General features: G+C 37.7%; 2 protein-coding genes across 2 annotated transcripts in view; both read left to right on the top strand.

Moving 5' to 3' along the window:
- The window catches only part of poc1b (POC1 centriolar protein B), a 50334-nt gene extending 44861 nt beyond the window's left edge, over positions 1 to 5473 (top strand). Inside the window, exon 13 of the mRNA XM_056251019.1 lies at positions 5112 to 5473. The gene's annotated coding sequence lies outside the window, so the exon portion shown is untranslated. The remainder of the gene's footprint in view (positions 1 to 5111) is intronic.
- Positions 5474 to 8407: 2934 nt separating this feature from the next.
- Positions 8408 to 12643, top strand: dusp6 (dual specificity phosphatase 6). The gene is made up of 3 exons (XM_056251027.1): positions 8408 to 9282; positions 9990 to 10418; positions 11026 to 12643. The coding sequence occupies exons 1-3, from the start codon at positions 8883 to 8885 to the stop codon at positions 11337 to 11339; spliced, it is 1143 nt and encodes a 380-aa protein (XP_056107002.1). The 5' UTR covers positions 8408 to 8882; the 3' UTR covers positions 11340 to 12643.
- Positions 12644 to 17924: the final 5281 nt, after the last annotated feature.

Below are 17924 nucleotides of genomic sequence, written 5' to 3'. Positions count from 1 at the left end.
ATAAAATTTTTTAAATAAATGTAAATATATATTGGATTACATATATATAATAGTATGTTAATATAATAATATTAAATTATTTTTTATTAAATAAAGATTTATAAAAAAAAACTTTACATGTCATACAAATGTTGTGAGGCCAAAATGTCTGTAAATAAAAACAAAGTTTGCATATTGAGGTCGAATTATATTTCTTATTATAATAATACTTCTTGCTTATATGTCACAAGCAATTGTGTCTATAATATACAAAGAAAACTATCCATTTCCTTCATCTCAATGGCAGTTGCTCGGCTGACGCAAGACTTTTAGATTTGATTTAGTACTAGATTTTTCGGAAACTTTTGATGCATCCGCTAGACCAGGCACCGCAGGATTCATGTGAGTGAGCTTGCGATCATTATGGTGTACAACATTAAGAGAACAAAGCGTAGAGGTGCAGATATACTGGAAGTTAAAGGAAAGAATAAACACATTCCACTATTCCTCTGCAATTTGCCTTTCCATTACGCCTCAGCACAGACCAGTGGGTCGCTGCTGGGACTTGCAAGAGGATGTAAAGTGTTCCCCTCTCAGCCAGCACTGTAATTACACGCCATCAACTCCTCAGTTGCCATACAAACACATAATAACCTTCATCCTGCTCTCCTTCAATTACCCTCCCCTCTCTCTGCTATTACCCAGGATACCCCGGGGCCCCCTGTCTGCCTCTGTTTACAAATTCCTGCCATATTTCAGGATCTGCAGGACCTCTGTTAAAGGGGTTGAGGAAAACAACTGGGTCTGGAATGATGCCTTGCAGAAGGGTCTTTCTCAACAGCTCTGGGCCTCTACCATTCATTCATCAAGAAAAGTGTTGAAATAAGAACATTCATTCTCGGTGGAGGAAAAGGCGTGCGGTGGGAAGGATGACTTGAGAGAATGATTATGGGTGTTTCTTCAACTTTGGCCACTTTTACATCCCAGGGGTTGATATTTATTAAAACTAACAGTTTCGACTTTTTTTCCTTGTGTTATCAGAAGGTCACATTGAAACTTGGAAACTTTTTGCAATGCGTTCATCTTTCACAGTCCTTTTATTTATAAATTTGACTGTTTTATACTTTTGGCCCACACCAAGACTTTTAATCTTAAAATCTTATTTTTATCATAAATATTTGATTTATTTTTTAAATGTTTGAAGAGAAATGCAAAGTACGAAAATATTATTTATTTGTGTGTATTTAGGATACATTAAATGGCAGCACTGAAATGATCCTTGGCCAGAAAAAAATAGTCTTCAGTTTTATTATTCAAAATGTCTTCAAATCTTAGAATTATTTATTTTATTTTTTTAAATTGTGATGGAAATGTGACTGCTTGGGATTTTCATTACTTTCAGAAAAAAAAAAGAATAAATATATAAAGACAAAATTATCCTACTGTTTAAAGGTTTGGGGTCAGTAGGATATTTTTTTTTATATACTTTTATTCAGCAAGGATGCATATTAAATTGGTTAAAAAAGACATTTATACTGTTACAAAAAAAAATCTGTTTCAAGTAAATGCTGTTCTTTTGAGCTGTCTATTCATCAAAGAATCCTGGAAAGAAAAATCCAGCTGTTTTTTTTAAACATTGATGATAATAATTTTTTTAAAGTATTTTAAGCACAAAATATGCATATTCAAATGATTTCTGATGGATCATGTGACAATGAAGACTGGAGTAATGATGCTAAAAATTCAGTTTTGGTCACAGGAATAAATTAAAATTTAAATATATTCAAATAAACAACAGTTGATTAAAATGTAAATAACATTTCACAATATTACTGTTTTTTCTTTATTTTAATCATAATTGCAGCCTTGGTGATAACAGTCTTCTTTAAAAAAAAAAAACGTTCAAAAGTTTTGGACATTGTTAATGGGCCGATTAAACTAATAGACTAAAACTAAGTTTTTCTGAATGGTCAAAAGTGCCTGCAGTTGAGCAAACACTCTTAGACATAATTGCAATTTTAATGGAATTTTTCTATAAGTGGAATTTCAGAGTTTTAGAGCTTTAAGGATGTTAATGTGAAGTGACTGTTGTGGAAAACCTGATGAAAACGAACCATCACAAAGGGCTTTTGTGTTTAAGGGTGGTCCAACAAGACATGCCCTGTGGGGTGATAATGGTTTTATAGTTGTATGTATCCAGATCGATAATGTGTCCTGGACATCTCCTGAGACCCTGCGGCCTCATATGAGGACATTACATTTTTGCCTCTTGACACAATGATAGTCAAATTTGTAAATCTTAGACATGTTGGCCACATTTAGGGGCACTGCCCACACCATCTTGTAGTGATATCACAACATTACACCAATGTCAGTGAGAAGAACATGACCCTAACCCTAACCATAACATTTCTACACCAGTTCCCGAAAGAAAAATGACCCAGGTAAAAAATCTATTCAAATTATATGAATGAAACAAATGTATTTATGTACAATACTGTCTCTATCATCATATGGGGATTAAAATTTGACATATTTTAGTAATAGTAGCACTCTAGGACATCAGTAAATATGAAGTACTCGTTTGAGGACATTGGGACTATATTACGTTATCCCCTTAACTGTCACCGTTCCACGTGGGACGTTTGCCCATATATATTTAGAACAATAATATCTTAGTAAAAACCTAAAGTAATATTGACAAACTAAATATCATTTGAAAGCTTACAATCTCTAGTTTTCATATTTGGTGGCTGTTTTTTAAAATAAATTACAGAATAGCAGTAATTTATCAATTTGCAACAAGAATATTTCATATTCATTAGGCGTGTTTAGGCCTTTATTTTGAAATAGAAAAAAAACATGAAAAATCATGAAAGATTGGTAGAAACCTCAGTTTGTTTTCATGCCAAGAGTTCAAAAGATAACACTAATTAAATGTTATGAGAAAAAAAGGTCTGAAAATTTTTTGAATATAAAGAAAAATATTATGAATTCTCGATTTGTGATGCGGCAGCGAGCTATAACGCACATATGTGCTCTTTTTATGTTTATTAGAGGTTGAAATCAAATCAAATACTACCAAAACACCCATTCTATTTCTGAATAGGATGTATACTTAATAAATTGTATGAAATTATGGAAAGACATGGTTCAGATCACTCAAAACATATGAAAATGGAGACACCCTTATATGGTCAGTAAGGAAGCTGGCTGTCCATCTAGTGAAAAAGTTTGGTACTACGCCCAAATAAAATCTTACTGAAAGCTCATTTTTTGAGATATCAACCTAAAACTTGGAACACAACTTGATTTTTGGCTTTAATTTTCTAGCAGTTTTAGAGTAAAATATATTTTATAATATATATATTTTATATAAAATATAAATAGTTATATTTTTACATTCTATATTTTCATAAACTCAAACTTATATAACTTTTTTTCTGTTTCACTTTCATAATTTATTTCACTTCTACAATAATCTGGCAAATGTCTTCTTAAAAACAAAACCAACCATATGTCTATATTCCAAAGCATTCTTGAACCAACCATTTTACAACCACAAGTTTTTTTTTTTATTGCTAGTACTGTGTCCTCACACGAGGACATCATATGGTAAATCATAGACCCACTGTCCTCACATGAGGACATCATTTTCTGCAAAAACTACTTCCTGTACAAAAACAAATTTTAGTTATTATATTTATTAGGTCCTACTTATCCCAAATAGCAAGAACAATTATAAAATGCACACCATCAGGCAAACTCTCGGGTCTCAGGAGGTTAACAGTCGCATGACTGAATATCCATATGTATGCATGAAATCACATGAATAATGTACTAAATCGGAGTGAAAGCCGTCCTGACTTAATAGTTTGTCGATGACTTCTTAACATGGGATCTCGGTTTCTGAGCACTTCCTGTTTGTAGGGCTGTTGTTTGTTTACTGTGGTTCTCTGGAGAGACCCTCATGGCTCTGCTTCCTGTTTTGATTCAGAGAGTGCATTATTGTGCACAACTAAAACCAGCCCAGCCTTGAAACCTCTATTAGATTCCCTGGAGTGTCCTTTAATGTGTCCCTCCTCTCAGCCTAAGGCAAACCCATTTATTGTCCTGCTAAGAGTTCAAACAAGTGCTATTCAAACACACAGACTGGAAGCCAATTATGAAATTACTAGGAGAATAGCTGCATAGAATAGCTCCTCAGGATGAGGATTTGTATAAAATTAGGTAGAATTTTAAATATTGTGATGGTTTTAATGGGCTTCATTTTAAATGACTTTTGTCACCTTCTTTTAAAGGGATAGTTCACCCAAAAATTTAAATTATCCCATGATTCACTCACCCTCAAGTCATCCCTAGGTGTATATGACTTTCTTCTTTCAGACGAATACAGTCGGAGTTATATTAAAAAATGTCCTGGCCCTTACAAGCTTTAGAATGGCAGTGAATTGCTGTTTCGGTTTTGAAGTCCATAAAAGTGCATCTATCCATGATAAAAGTGCTCCGGGGCGGGGGTTAACAAAGGCCTTCTGAAGCGAAGCCATGCATTTAGGTAAGAAAAATATCCATATTTAAAACTTTATAAAGTAAAATAACTAGCTTCCGGCCAAACAAACATACGGATTCAACTTAAGTCTAAGCGCAACTTATGCGAGTAATGCGACTGCTGATATTTACTCTACACCATGACGCACTACGTACTTCCGACGTCATAAGTTGCTCTTTATACGCAAGTAGACTGCGTTTGGCCGGAAGCTAGAATTGTTCTTTGTAACGTGTTAAATATGAATATTTTTCTTACACAAACTCATCGCTTCGCTTCAGAAGGCCTTTATTAGCCCCCCGGAGCCGTGTGGAGCACTTTTATCATGGATAGATGCACTTTTATGGACTTCAAAACAGAAACAGCAATTCACTGGCCATTAAGCTTGCTTAAAGCTCCCATAAAGCTTGGAAGAGCCAGGACATTTTTTATAACTCTGATTGTATTCGTCTGAAAGAACAATGTCATATACACCTGCTGACTTGAGGGTGAGTGAATCATGGGCTAATTTGAATTTTTGGGTGAACTATCCCTTTAAATGACTTTTGTCACCTTCTTTTAACCTCTCAAACAGTGTTCTTTACAGGCATGACTTGCAGTTATGATGTTTATGAAAGTCCACCAACCCCCTGGAAGAAATCGGCTCACAAAGAGGAACAAAAGTCAGTCAACAGGAGAGAGGAAGTAAACATCACGAGGGCAGGAAGTTGCACTGTATCATAGGTGAAAAGGAGGAGGTGGGGGCAGCAGTTAGTTTAAGAAAAGAGAAACCCTGGAGATTCAAAACACAATCAGATTGACCTTTCATCCCAAGAGCACTATGGGCTGCTCTCAGAGATGGCGGGGGGTCAGCAGAGACAGAGACCCGGCAGATAAAAGCGGAGCCGGTATTGTCTAAACCTCACAGTCTAGTGGGCCTGTTGAGCGGCAGAAACTTCCAGCCCCACCCAGGAACCGAGGAAGAGTTAGAGAAAGAACTGTCACTCCCCCCCCCCCCAAACCACAAGTCTACACACGCTATCCCAAACATGTCCCTAAAGGTATTTGAATGTATTTGGATAGAAACATTGTCATTCATACACGACTGCAAATGGTCTGTAACGTGCATCTGGCTAAATGAAAATAGCTGCAAAGTTCAAGAGTTTTGTATGTTCCATCCACAGGGCTATTTTGTGCTGCGCTTGCTTCTGACACACAAGATATCATCAGTTCTGTGATAATAGCAGGAAGAACTGAGCGCTTATCAGTTTGCATGCCGGCTGCTGGAGCCGGATGACCTGCATGTGTCTGTTTAAAGGTTGACTTTAACTGGAGTCTTGATGGTTTGCACCATTTTTTGTTGACAAACATGACAGATCGATGTATTATAATAAGATCTCTAATAAATTAGGGGATTTCTCAAAATAAGTGTCCGTATTTATTCTAGTGTACAACACACTAAGGAAAATTCTTTATTAATTTATTTCTGTGATTTTGAATTAACTTCTAAAACATTTTCATTTAAGCTTTGACAAATCAAAAATTCCATGTTTTCACAAAATATTCTATTCTTTATATTTTTTTGTATATTATTTGTGTGCTAACTAAAAATATTTTAAAATTATGATTAAACTATATATGATGCTATCTGTCTGTCTGTTTATTTGCTCATATATATATATTAAAAAATTAACATGTTTTATTATTATTAAGTTTCATTAATGTAATTTTGTTAAAATAAACAAATAAAATGTATGTATCTGCCTCTAATTTTTTGTTTATATTCTATTTAATTTTGTTACAATACAAGTCATATATATATGTATATATATATATATATATATATATATAAATTCATATTATTAATAGATTTTTTAAAATATTAAAAAAACAAATTATATATAAAATATATATGATAATATCTGTCTTTGTCTATTTTAGAATTTTGTTAACATTTTATTAATATTAAGTTTTATCAATGTATTTTTTTGTTAAATTAAAATACTCAATATTTTTGTATGCAGCAGCCATTTTGTTTTTAGTTGTGATAGGTAATATTTTTATTTTATTATATGTATATATGTGTGTGTGTTTCTTTTTCAATTTTGATCAAAGGAATAGCAAATGAAATTATGGTACATCTGTTTGAATGACATTCTAGTAATCATGATGATTAGTATCAAATTTATTTATTTTGTTTTCTTTTTAAACTACTGACAATTGAAAGAATCAAGGGATTTATAAGATTTAAGATTGTGGAAATTGAAGAGGGACCACGTCTCTCAAAGACAAAAGCTCATCCAGATGGACAGTAAAGCAGCCAAAGTGGATTACAATGAGAATACAATTCAGCCTCCCCAGAAGGATCTCCACGAGCTACAGGATAATGGCCATTATCTTGGTACTGTGTGGCGTTTCATATGTTAAGCGGGGTGAAACTGAACACACCTTTGGCCCATGTGACTCCTGTGCATGTGAATGATGAGAGAGAGCCTTGATGGACAGTTAATGAGCAATTCACTGCCAAATGACACAGGAGACAGGAAGTCTGACAGCATGTTAATCAGGTCACCCTAATCTGGGCTACTACATTCACTTGAAGATTACACATATTTCATGAAGATTATTATTTTAACATGTTAAATATCAGGTATTCATATAGGATAGGCATAAAGCAAAATTATCTAAACTCGCCTACTTGATGCAAAGTTAAATAACATTTAGCCTCTTGTTTTTAAGCATCTGGTTTAATGTATGCGCAGGAATCCGGTGCAGCTGTTGAAGGATTTGTGAGTGATTTTTTTCAAAGCTTGCACGCACGTGGTATGTCGACACACAAGATGACAATATAGGTTCAGTGTAGGAAATGACTATAGGAGGTGAAGAGAAACTCCCATTCACATCTGGTGTTAAACTATTTTGATGACCCTGTTTGTGTGTTTATTGGGGCGATCCATTCGCGCTCCACACCTTCATTGAATTCGGATTGAGCCATCGATCAAGGCAATAAATTCAGGAGAATTGATCAAATCACGCACGATTTTGCCTGAAATACTGGGGTAAAATCTTCCCCAGATAAAAAATCTTACCATGTTTTTATCTTTATGCATTGGCTGTTTTATTTGACATTTTATGCAATTCAATTTCTGGCACTGTCAGTTTTTATTATGCAAATGTTTTGTTGAATGGTTATTTCATTGTTATTAGGCTATTATTTCTTACTTATACTGACAAATAATGTTGCTTTATTTATTTATTTAGCCAGAGTTTTATTGTGTGTGTTGATCCTTTTATATGATGACAATTTGTAGGCTAACTTAGTTAGTGTGCATACTGTAAAAAAAATATTGGTTTAACTTAAAAAAAAATGTTGAGTTCATTCAAATGAAAAATTTGATACAATTAAATATTATGTTATCTGAACCACATTATCTAGGTTGAATTGACCACTTAAAAAAAGATAAAACGTGATAAATAATGAAAATATATAGGCTATATTTTTTTTTACAATGTATGAAATTATAAACGACTTGACACAGACAGCACATATATGAAATAGGCTACGTTCATTTAATCGTCGGCAGGCAGCGACGCACGAGACTCCACAAACCGACCTACAAACAGCAGCTGAAACGTGGCTAAACAGAGTTCAAGTGTGTAACCTGAGCATGAGGTAGGATATAGACCCCTCACCAAATACTCCTTCCTTCCCGTGCAGTGCCTCTTTACTGTTTGTTTGCACTCCGCTGATCCGGAGCGGAAATTCCTTTCCGTTTTTGTGAATGACAAACTTATTAACAATTCATCAACACAGTCTGTTCCATCCGGCCCCGTTTCCACAGCGACGATTGCTCGGCGCCTCCTGATTGGCTGGCCGACTTAATGTATCCATTGAAACGCCTCGCGCTTGTATCCATTCACGAGCTCGCTGTGACAGAGAGCGCATCTAGGACTAGAGGACGCAGTGTTGCATTCTCCGGGATAAATCACGCAGGGAAATAAAGCTACGAAGCGTTTTGCATTCGTTATTAGTCTACTATCAATATTCGACTGGATATCGAGATTGATTCGTGCGAAAATCGACGGCGCGAGAGAAAATAGGTTATATAACAGATGATAACGTCAGTGGCTGTGGCTCGCGCACTCACTGGCTAGTGTGAGTCATTGATAAATGCACACAGTTGCATGAATGAGGTGGAAGTAGAGCGAGTCTGCGCTTGACTCTCGAAGGAAAACCCGAGGATTTAAATCATCTTGACGGTGCAGAAGAGACTTTGACGTGAGAATCTCTTAGCTCCAGGCCTGAGACGTCCACGGCCTCTTGCAGCGCGTCTTCTCCGCAGTTTAAGGTCTCACGGTACCGTACCTTATTTCACTAATGCTCGATAAGTTCAAACCCGTGCAGTTCGATTCGGTCATGGCTATAAGCAAGACGGTAGAGTGGCTGAAAGAGCAGCTGGAGACGCGCAGGGACTGCTTGCTCGTAATGGACTGTCGAGCGCAAGAGCTCTACGAATCGTCGCACGTCGAAACGGCCATTAACGTGGCCATCCCGAGCCTCATGCTCCGGCGACTCAAGAAGGGCAACCTGCCTATCAAGTCTCTGCTCTCCAACGGAGAAGACAGGGAGATGTTTGCGCGGAGGTGCAAGACGGACACTATCGTGTTGTACGACGAGTACAGCCGAGAGTGGAATGAAAACATCGACGGCGGGTCCGTGCTGGGTTTACTGCTGAGGAGAATGAAGGACGAGGGCTACAAAGCTTTCTATCTGGAAGGTACGTTCATTTCTACTGCATTTTATGATTTTACTTGGTATAATTTTGGCAACAAAATAGTAGGCCTATCTGTTTTATGTTACTAGTATTTATGAATTGCTCACATGTATTTCACTTGTAACCATTTATTACATATTTATAGTACTAACTAGTATCTATTCATCTAGTCACAAGTACTTATTTGTCACGTCCGTTGTTAACTATTTCAATTGTACTTGAAGCAAATTTCAAATTTTACCGTTTGTTTCTATAAAAATCTGTGGTTCGTACTTACAAGATATTAGGCTATATACTGAAAAATGGCCTGCTGGTCATTTTTTATTTTTTTTATTCAAAACTAGTATCTCTTTATGATATACTACCAAATATCCCAGTTGATACTTGTCACATTTCGTAATCCACTGTAGTTGCAGTTGGCTACCTTATAGTTGAATTAAAAATAGTAGTAGTCATATTGAAAATATTATTAGTAACAATGGGAAAGCACAGTAATGTCTAATAAATAGGTACTCTAGTGTCTTTTCAACTATAAATTATCAAATAGTTACTAGTAAATAAAGATTACTAGCATCTAATGAATGGTGAAACAGAAAATGATACTAGTCACTACTTGTAATTAAAAATGAGTACTCATCAGATAAAAAAAAGGATAGTTTGTTAGTTTGAAGGAATACATGTTAAATGGTTTTCTAATTTGAACTTTACAGGTGGCTTCAGCAAATTTCAAGCTGATTTTCCCACAATGTGCGAGACGAACCTCGACGGTTCCTCCAGCAGCAGTTCACCGACCTCCCAGGTCCTGGGTCTTGGAGGGCTTCGGATCAGCTCTGACTCCTCAGACATCGAGTCAGACATCGACCCAAGCAGCGCTACTGACTCAGATGGCAGCCCTCTGTCAAACCCCCAGCCCTCATTCCCCGTGGAGATCCTGCCGCATCTGTATCTGGGCTGTGCAAAGGACTCCACGAACCTGGATATCCTTGAGGAGTTTGGCATCAAGTACATCTTGAACGTGACCCCTAATCTTCCCAACATGTTTGAGAATGCTGGGGAGTTTAAGTACAAGCAGATTCCCATCTCCGATCACTGGAGCCAGAATCTCTCACAGTTCTTCCCAGAAGCAATCAGCTTTATTGGTAAGAATCAGTTTTAAACAATTATTCTCACTTTAATTATAGCTTTTTATTCAGTCCCTGTTTTGATTAAAACTATAGGCCCTTTCAATGTTTTGAAACCAAACGGACAGCACCGTATTTATTGTTTGCATAGTAACATATCCTGCGGCTTGTGACACAAAGGCTTATGATGAAACAGGAGACGGAGGGGGGAGGCAGTAATATGAGCTCAACAGGAAGGAAGCAAGCAGCATTGAAAGTAATCTAGGACAGAGCAATGTTTCGCCACACAATGAGGACCATTTACAGGGCCGTGTTGACATCCTGTTAGCCTTGACAGGGTGCTGCCATGACTTCTACATTTACACGCCCAAATGGCACTATTGTCAAGTAACCTGGCAAGCGGAAGGATCATTTGATTAACCTTAATAGCCCATTTCCACGTCGCATTCTCTGAGAAAATGAGCGAGTTGTTTTCAGTCATGCACTAGATATCCCGCTGAATGAGGCCCCTTTTGTCAGCGCAGGGACCGTAATGAATTCCGACAGCCGAGCTTATGTACAATTGCATATTCATAAGTCAGTTGCACACAGATAACTAATCATCTCGTCTTTTTTTTCCCCTCAGATGAGGCCCGCGGACAGAAGTGCGGCGTGCTCGTTCATTGCCTCGCCGGTATCAGCCGTTCTGTAACTGTGACGGTGGCGTACCTCATGCAGAAGCTCAACCTGTCCATGAACGACGCGTACGACATTGTCAAGATGAAGAAGTCTAACATCTCACCCAACTTCAACTTCATGGGCCAGCTCTTGGACTTTGAGCGCACGTTGGGCCTCAAGAGCCCATGCGACAACCGCGTGGCGGCCCCGACCCAACCATTGTACTTCACCACGCCAACCAATCACAACGTTTTTCAGTTGGACCCTCTGGAGTCCACGTGAGGACCCTCCTTTTTCTCAAATCGAGCGAAACACAAGTTTCATTTTTTTCGACACTTGTCGAGGGATTCCTGACGTTATTGATGTTGGCTTGAGATGACGGCCGACCAGAGTAGCCACTGATGGGGCATGCGGTGTGCCCAGAGCTTCTACGCTGCTGTTAAACGGAGAGAGATCATGTGACTCTGTACCTCCGAGACTCTATAAAGTAGTTTGTTTCATATATTTACGTATACATACATATTCAAGCATGGAAAGACCGTCCGATGTTTTGGGTCTGGTGTGCCAAAGAGACTTGACTGGAACTGAACAATGACAAATACTCATTTGTTTTGTTTAGCGCTTGCACCTTGACATTTTCTAGGTGTGCTCTTCTTGTCTTCAATGAAGACTTGCCTGTTTTCGGGATGAGACTTCCCTTCGGTAATGATGGCAGAGTGTACTGTACTCCAACTTATTTGCGTGGAGAAATTTTTAAAAACATTTATACATGTGTATATTAAGATGTTGGTAAGCCTTGCCGTAGTTAGAATACACCTGTTTTAAAGGAACGGCTGTAGATTTTTCTTCTCCTTTTCGTCCTCTTTATGTTAAAAAAACTGAATATCGATCAATATTATCTTTATCCAAGAGTTAAATGCCAAAAATTTTAACAGGTTTTTGCAAGATCATCAATGTGTATATGTATAATATATTTATAGTTTTGCTTTACGGATCAATTCCGCCTTTCTCAGCCTTTTAACCACCATCACGGATCAAAGTCGTCATTCTCTTGCCTTAGTTCTGTACATACGTAAGTGTTATTGTGCAGTAAACGTTTAGAGCAGTTCCCCATATGCTTCTTTTCACATTTTTTTAGCAAACCTGGCCATACCAACTTGCACGTTCAGAGGGGTTGTCCAAACTTGTACGTGTACGAGGCATTCCTCGAATGCTATGCGGCGGGGTTTCAGATGCATGCTCATTTAGGACCCATACGCCTTTATACTACTCGCTTTTTGTAATCTTTCTGGGGACAATGGAAGGGTCGAAGCAAGTAATGCAGATTTTTTTGTGCGCAAGGGTTTAAGGTCTGTGTTGACAAAGCTGGGAGAATGTTTTGTGTCTCCTGTTCAGGGAAGTTCTGTGACATGCAGTTTTTTTGTGAGAAAAGTGATGGTTTTCAAGAGTGTTTTGTTGTCCCTCAAAGCGAAGGCCTGATTGGGGGGAGGGGCTGTTTTACAAAACCATTACCCCCCCCTCCCCCCAATGTTACGAATGTAAAGAAATAAGTTATTAATAAATTGCTATTTTGTCTATTCAAATGTCTCTCTGTTTTCTATGCTCAAATGAAACATGAATTCAAACTAATTACAAAATCCAAATGTATTCAGAAAAAGTGCTGAATACTAGCACACAGTTCATTAATCACTCATAAAAATATATAACTTAGTATTTAAATGTCAAAGCTAACCAAAGACTAGATTCATCTTTGATATAGAACAGTTGTACAATGAAAAAACAACAGATAAAGTGTTACTGAGTGTTAAGTGAGCCAAACAACTTTCCATGTGGACTGGCTGGTATTTCCAGGTATGGGTTGGTTAGAGTGAAATGTCCCCCCCTGCGGCACTTCCTGTCAGGAGATCAGGCTCCTGCTCTCAAAGCAAGTCCAGGCAAAACAAGCTGTAAAACCTGACACCCTCTTGGCTTTTGCATACATCAAATAAAGGGATAATCCTAAATACATAAAGTGTATTGTTGTTATAATATTAACAATGATCTATTCTACGTATCTGACAACATGAAAAGATATACATATCTGTAGGAGTAGTATTAGAGAATGGATTTTCTCATAATAGACACTCCTGTAGTTTTAATTCGGTGATCTGCATTTGAATCCCGTTAATTTATTTTGCATCCTTATAACTATTAGATCATTTTAGACATTCATATATTATATCACAATAAAATACATATATATATATATATATATATTAAGACTAATGAAAAAGTTTAATTACATATAATAGCCTTGTAAATAGTCAAAATGTTGTGTGTGTGTGTGTGTGTGTGTGTGTGTGTGTGATTATTCAAAATGTATTTCAATGAAATCTAATATCTTAGCCTATTTTATATATATATATATATATATATATATATATATATATATATATATATATATATATATATATATATATATTAGTGCTGCTGTCAAATTGATTAATCGTGATTAATCGCATCTAAGTTTGTAAATATACATATATTTGCAATTTACAAATAATATGCTAATATTATTAAATTATATGTTATTGCTTTTAGGGACCAAGGCACAATGGTTTTAGGACAACATGTGTCCATTGTCCCAGTATTACTGTTACACGTCTGTAAGTCTTTAAAGCATTGAAAATAAACCCAACAGATTGTGACTATACTTGGCCAATGTGCTAATCCTGTGTGAAGGGTTTCAGTCCCTTGTCGTCCTCTTGTTACAAACTGCGCTGTGAAGGATTTGCCAACATGCCCAGCAATTTCCGGTGCTCAAGTTCCAGCGACCCAAACCCCACCCGCCCCGTAGTCCCATCAGGCAACGTCCACCCACCACCTCTCTGCTCACCAGCTGCACTCCTCCATTTGTGTTGTTATGTGAGTTGCAGGAGTACAGGCCACCCCTGGCTAGATGACCTTGCCTGTTGTCAATCACTTTTAACGGGCAGGTGCATAACCAGCCAGTCTATGGGGCCAAAACAGATGGTGTGATGATCCATCCCCTTTCTCCATCGATGGGTTCATTAGTGCATGATTTTCTTTGCAATTTTACATTTAAAAAAAAAAAAAAACTTTGTTTACAGACTAATGCCATTGGACAACCTTTTATTTTCCAGTTCTTCCAAAAACAGTTCGTCAAAATCCAAAAAGCCGATCTGGAAAACCTATCAAGAACATTTTCAGCCAAAAAAAAAAGCATCTCAAGAACCTGATACAACTAAAAAGTGTAAATCAAGCGATGGACTCACATACCAATTAAAAGCTTACACATCTGTGCTTTTTCTGTCAACATGGTGGAGGTGTACAGACTTAAAAGAAATATGGAAGCATGTCTATTATCTCATCTTTCTTTTCTTCCATAACAAACAGCTTATCAAGACTAAACATCCTGGAGGTTATACACAGGGCAAAAGAGAGTTTGAGTGCTGTGAGTAAACACCATAGTGGGCACAGTGGATACGCTGTTATCACACTTAACTGCTACGGGCTCTTCTCCAAACCACCCACATGGAGAGTAAGAACTTCCGCCAACGTGGGGAGAGAACTCACCCCTGGCAAAGTGATCTCTTTACCTCCTGCTCTCCATCTCGCACTCACTTTGAATACAAAGAGGCTTCAGAATAAGCCAGAACTGCTTAAAAAAAAAGACATCAGTAATGTTGATATTTTTCATCAGAATTTGAAGAGCCATGCTGTACATGGGATGGGAATCCAGATAAGTTGCTGTTACAGCACATATACTGTATATATATATACACATATATTAGTGCTGTCAAAACGATTAATCGCGATTACTTTGCATTGCGATTATTCGCATGATCGCATCTAACATAAAAGTTTTTGTTTACGTAATATATATATATACGTATATACACTCACCGGCCACTTTATTAGGTACCCCATGCTAGTAACGGGTTGGACCCCCTTTTGCCTTCAGAACTGCCTCAATTCTTCGTGGCATAGATTCAACAAGGTGCTGGAAGCATTCCTCAGGGAGTTTGGTCCATATTGACATGATGGCATCACACAGTTGCCGCAGATTTGTCGGCTGCACATCCATGATGCGAATCTCCCGTTCCACCACATCCCAAAGATGCTCTATTGGGTTGAGATCTGGTGACTGTGGAGGCCATTTTAGTACAGTGAACTCATTGTCATGTTCAAGAAACCAATTTGAAATGATTAGAGCTTTGTGACATGGTGGAAGTAGCCATCAGAGGATGGGTACATGGTGGCCATAAAGGGATGGACATGGTCAGAAACAATGCTCAGGTAGGCCGTGGCATTTAAACGATGCCCAATTGGCACTAAGGGGCCTAAAGTGTGCCAGGAAAACATCCCCCACACCATTACACCACCACCACCAGCCTGCACAGTGGTAACAAGGCATGATGGTTCCATGTTCTCATTCTGTTTACGCCAAATTCTGACTCTAACATCTGAATGTCTCAACAGAAATCGAGACTCATCAGACCAGGCAACATTTTTCCAGTCTTCAACTGTTCAATTTTGGTGAGCTCTTGCAAATTGTAGCCTCTTTTTCCTATTTGTAGTGGAGATGAGTGGTACCCGGTGGAGTCTTCTGCTGTTGTAGCCCATCCGCCTCAAGGTTGTGCGTGTTGTGGCTTCACAAATGCTTTGCTGCATACCTCGGTTGTAACGAGTGGTTATTTCAGTCACTGTTGCCCTTCTATCAGCTCGAACCAGTCTGGCCATTCTCCTCTGACCTCTGGCATCAACAAGGCATTTCCGCCCACAGAACTGCCGCTCACTGGATGTTTTTTCTTTTTCGGACCATTCTCTGTAAACCCTAGAGATGGTTGTGCGTGAAAATCCCAGTAGATTAGCAGTTTCTGAAATACTCAGACCAGCCCTTCTGGCACCAACAATAATGCCACGTTCAAAGTCACTCAAATCACCTTTCTTCCCCATACTGATGCTCGGTTTGAACTGCAGGAGATTGTCTTGACCATGTCTACATGCCTAAATGCACTGAGTTGCCGCCATGTGATTGGCTGCTTAGAAATTAAGTGTTAACGAGCAGTTGGACAGGTGTACCTAATAAAGTGGCCGGTGAGTGTATATATATATATATATATATATATATATATATATACAGTATATGTGTGTGTGCGTGTGTGTGTGTGTGTGTATGTGTGTGTATAAGGTAAACAAAAACTATTTTGTTAGATGTGATTATTCGCAATGCGATTAATTGCGATTAATCGATTTGACAGCACTTAAGTATATATATATATATATATATATATATATATATTCCCTTCCCATGTACGGTGTATACATGTAGCCTATAAATACCCTATACACACACACACACACACACACACACACACACACACACACACATATATATAATATATCTAAATATAATAATATATATACACACATATATTATGTAAACAAAAACGTTTATGTTAGATGCGATTTTTATATCGATTTGCCAGCACTAATATATACACACACACAAAGATATGATACATTTTTGGATACTACATATAATTTCATGTATATCATATCATGTATGTAGAGAGAGGGGTAGTCCGACAGAGACAAAGAGGTTTCAGGACATTCAGTGTGTGTAGGTGGGACATTTCATTAAAAATTACAAACTTAATTATCCTCAGACCCAGTGGTCGAGATCTCCACCTACACAAGCTCTGGAATGCTGTATTGGAATGTCTTCCAAGAACGGACACACAGAAGTGCTTTGTTTGGAATTAAAGCTTTTGTTTTTTTGTGTGTTTTCACTCGCTTCTGGACTTTAGCAGCGGAAAACAAGAGCCCTGTCGCTCTGTGCTTCATCACAGCCCACGCTTGTCTCTCCATGACAAAAACTCCACGAGATTCCTTCCGTTCCTGCTCGCAGAAATGGTTTGTGCTGTTGATTTAGACCATGACGGACTTATGCTGCCATATTCTCTAATTCACCAAAACCAAAAATGTGTCTCCGTGTTATTTGCAATCAGGTGTGCAACACATTTGAATTCATAACATTGAAGGCTCTTGTTGTTCATGTGTTTAACACTAAAACCGGAAATTGTGGTGACTTGCATTGAGGGACACTTCCCCTTTTTAGCCATTATCTTTTAATTTTACATCACACCAAGGAACATGACTTGCTAATTCTTATTGCTAGTCAGAAGTAGGTGGTATTAGGTGGGCGGGACAATCTCATTTTAGAAAGCCTCTGATTGGGTAAGATCTATGTAGTGCAAGATGAGTCATGAATGTTTTTAGTTTGTTTTTCCAGAAGAGAAAGACAAACGTATTTGATAAAACGTATTAATGTTTAGGCTTGTGCTAATATTTAGCCTCAAAGCTAACAGACACAGACTAAAAGATAGGTTTCTCGCAAGTTCTGGCAATGTTCTGGATTTTTTCCTTTGTATTATCGCTCACCAGATGAAAACCTTAAGTATATTCACTTAGAAACATAAACAATAGGACAAATTGAAGTTTAAGCATGAACAACAGATGTATAAGCGAAAAGACGCTAATGGCATACTAATAGTCTTACATGCTGTACATCACAAGCTACAACAACAGGTGCAAATGAAATAAAGACATTTAAACCTTGAATTTCTATGAATAGATTTGCTCTGTGAATGTCAGCCCAGAGCTTACAGATCTGTTTGTGTTGCTTCCATCCATTTCAAGGCCCTTCGTGGCTTCATTTCTATGAAGGCCGTGTTACAGCAGAGATGTGGCGGCAGCGGTTCACAAAAGGAGCACTCCAACCGATATGAATCACCCACCGCTGTCTCTGTGTGAGCCCACGCAGCTTGATGGAAAAGGAGTAAAAATAGTCATTATCATTTA

Source organism: Rhinichthys klamathensis, unplaced genomic scaffold, assembly GCF_029890125.1.
Source record: "Rhinichthys klamathensis goyatoka isolate OS25496 unplaced genomic scaffold, OSU_Roscu_1.1 h1tg000076l_1, whole genome shotgun sequence".
In the NCBI taxonomy this organism is placed as follows: Eukaryota; Metazoa; Chordata; class Actinopteri; order Cypriniformes; family Leuciscidae; genus Rhinichthys; species Rhinichthys klamathensis.
Note: the sequence above shows the minus strand (reverse complement) of the source record. Positions and strands in the feature narration are given on the sequence as shown.

Bases quoted from the DNA above. Each gene is read 5' to 3' on its own strand.
- dusp6 (XM_056251027.1), top strand. From the start codon at position 8,883: ATGCTCGATAAGTTCAAACCCGTGCAGTTCGATTCGGTCATGGCTATA. The intron at 9,283-9,989 runs GTACGTTCATTT...TGAACTTTACAG, and splicing joins CAAAGCTTTCTATCTGGAAG to GTGGCTTCAGCAAATTTCAA. The intron at 10,419-11,025 runs GTAAGAATCAGT...TTTTCCCCTCAG, and splicing joins AGAAGCAATCAGCTTTATTG to ATGAGGCCCGCGGACAGAAG.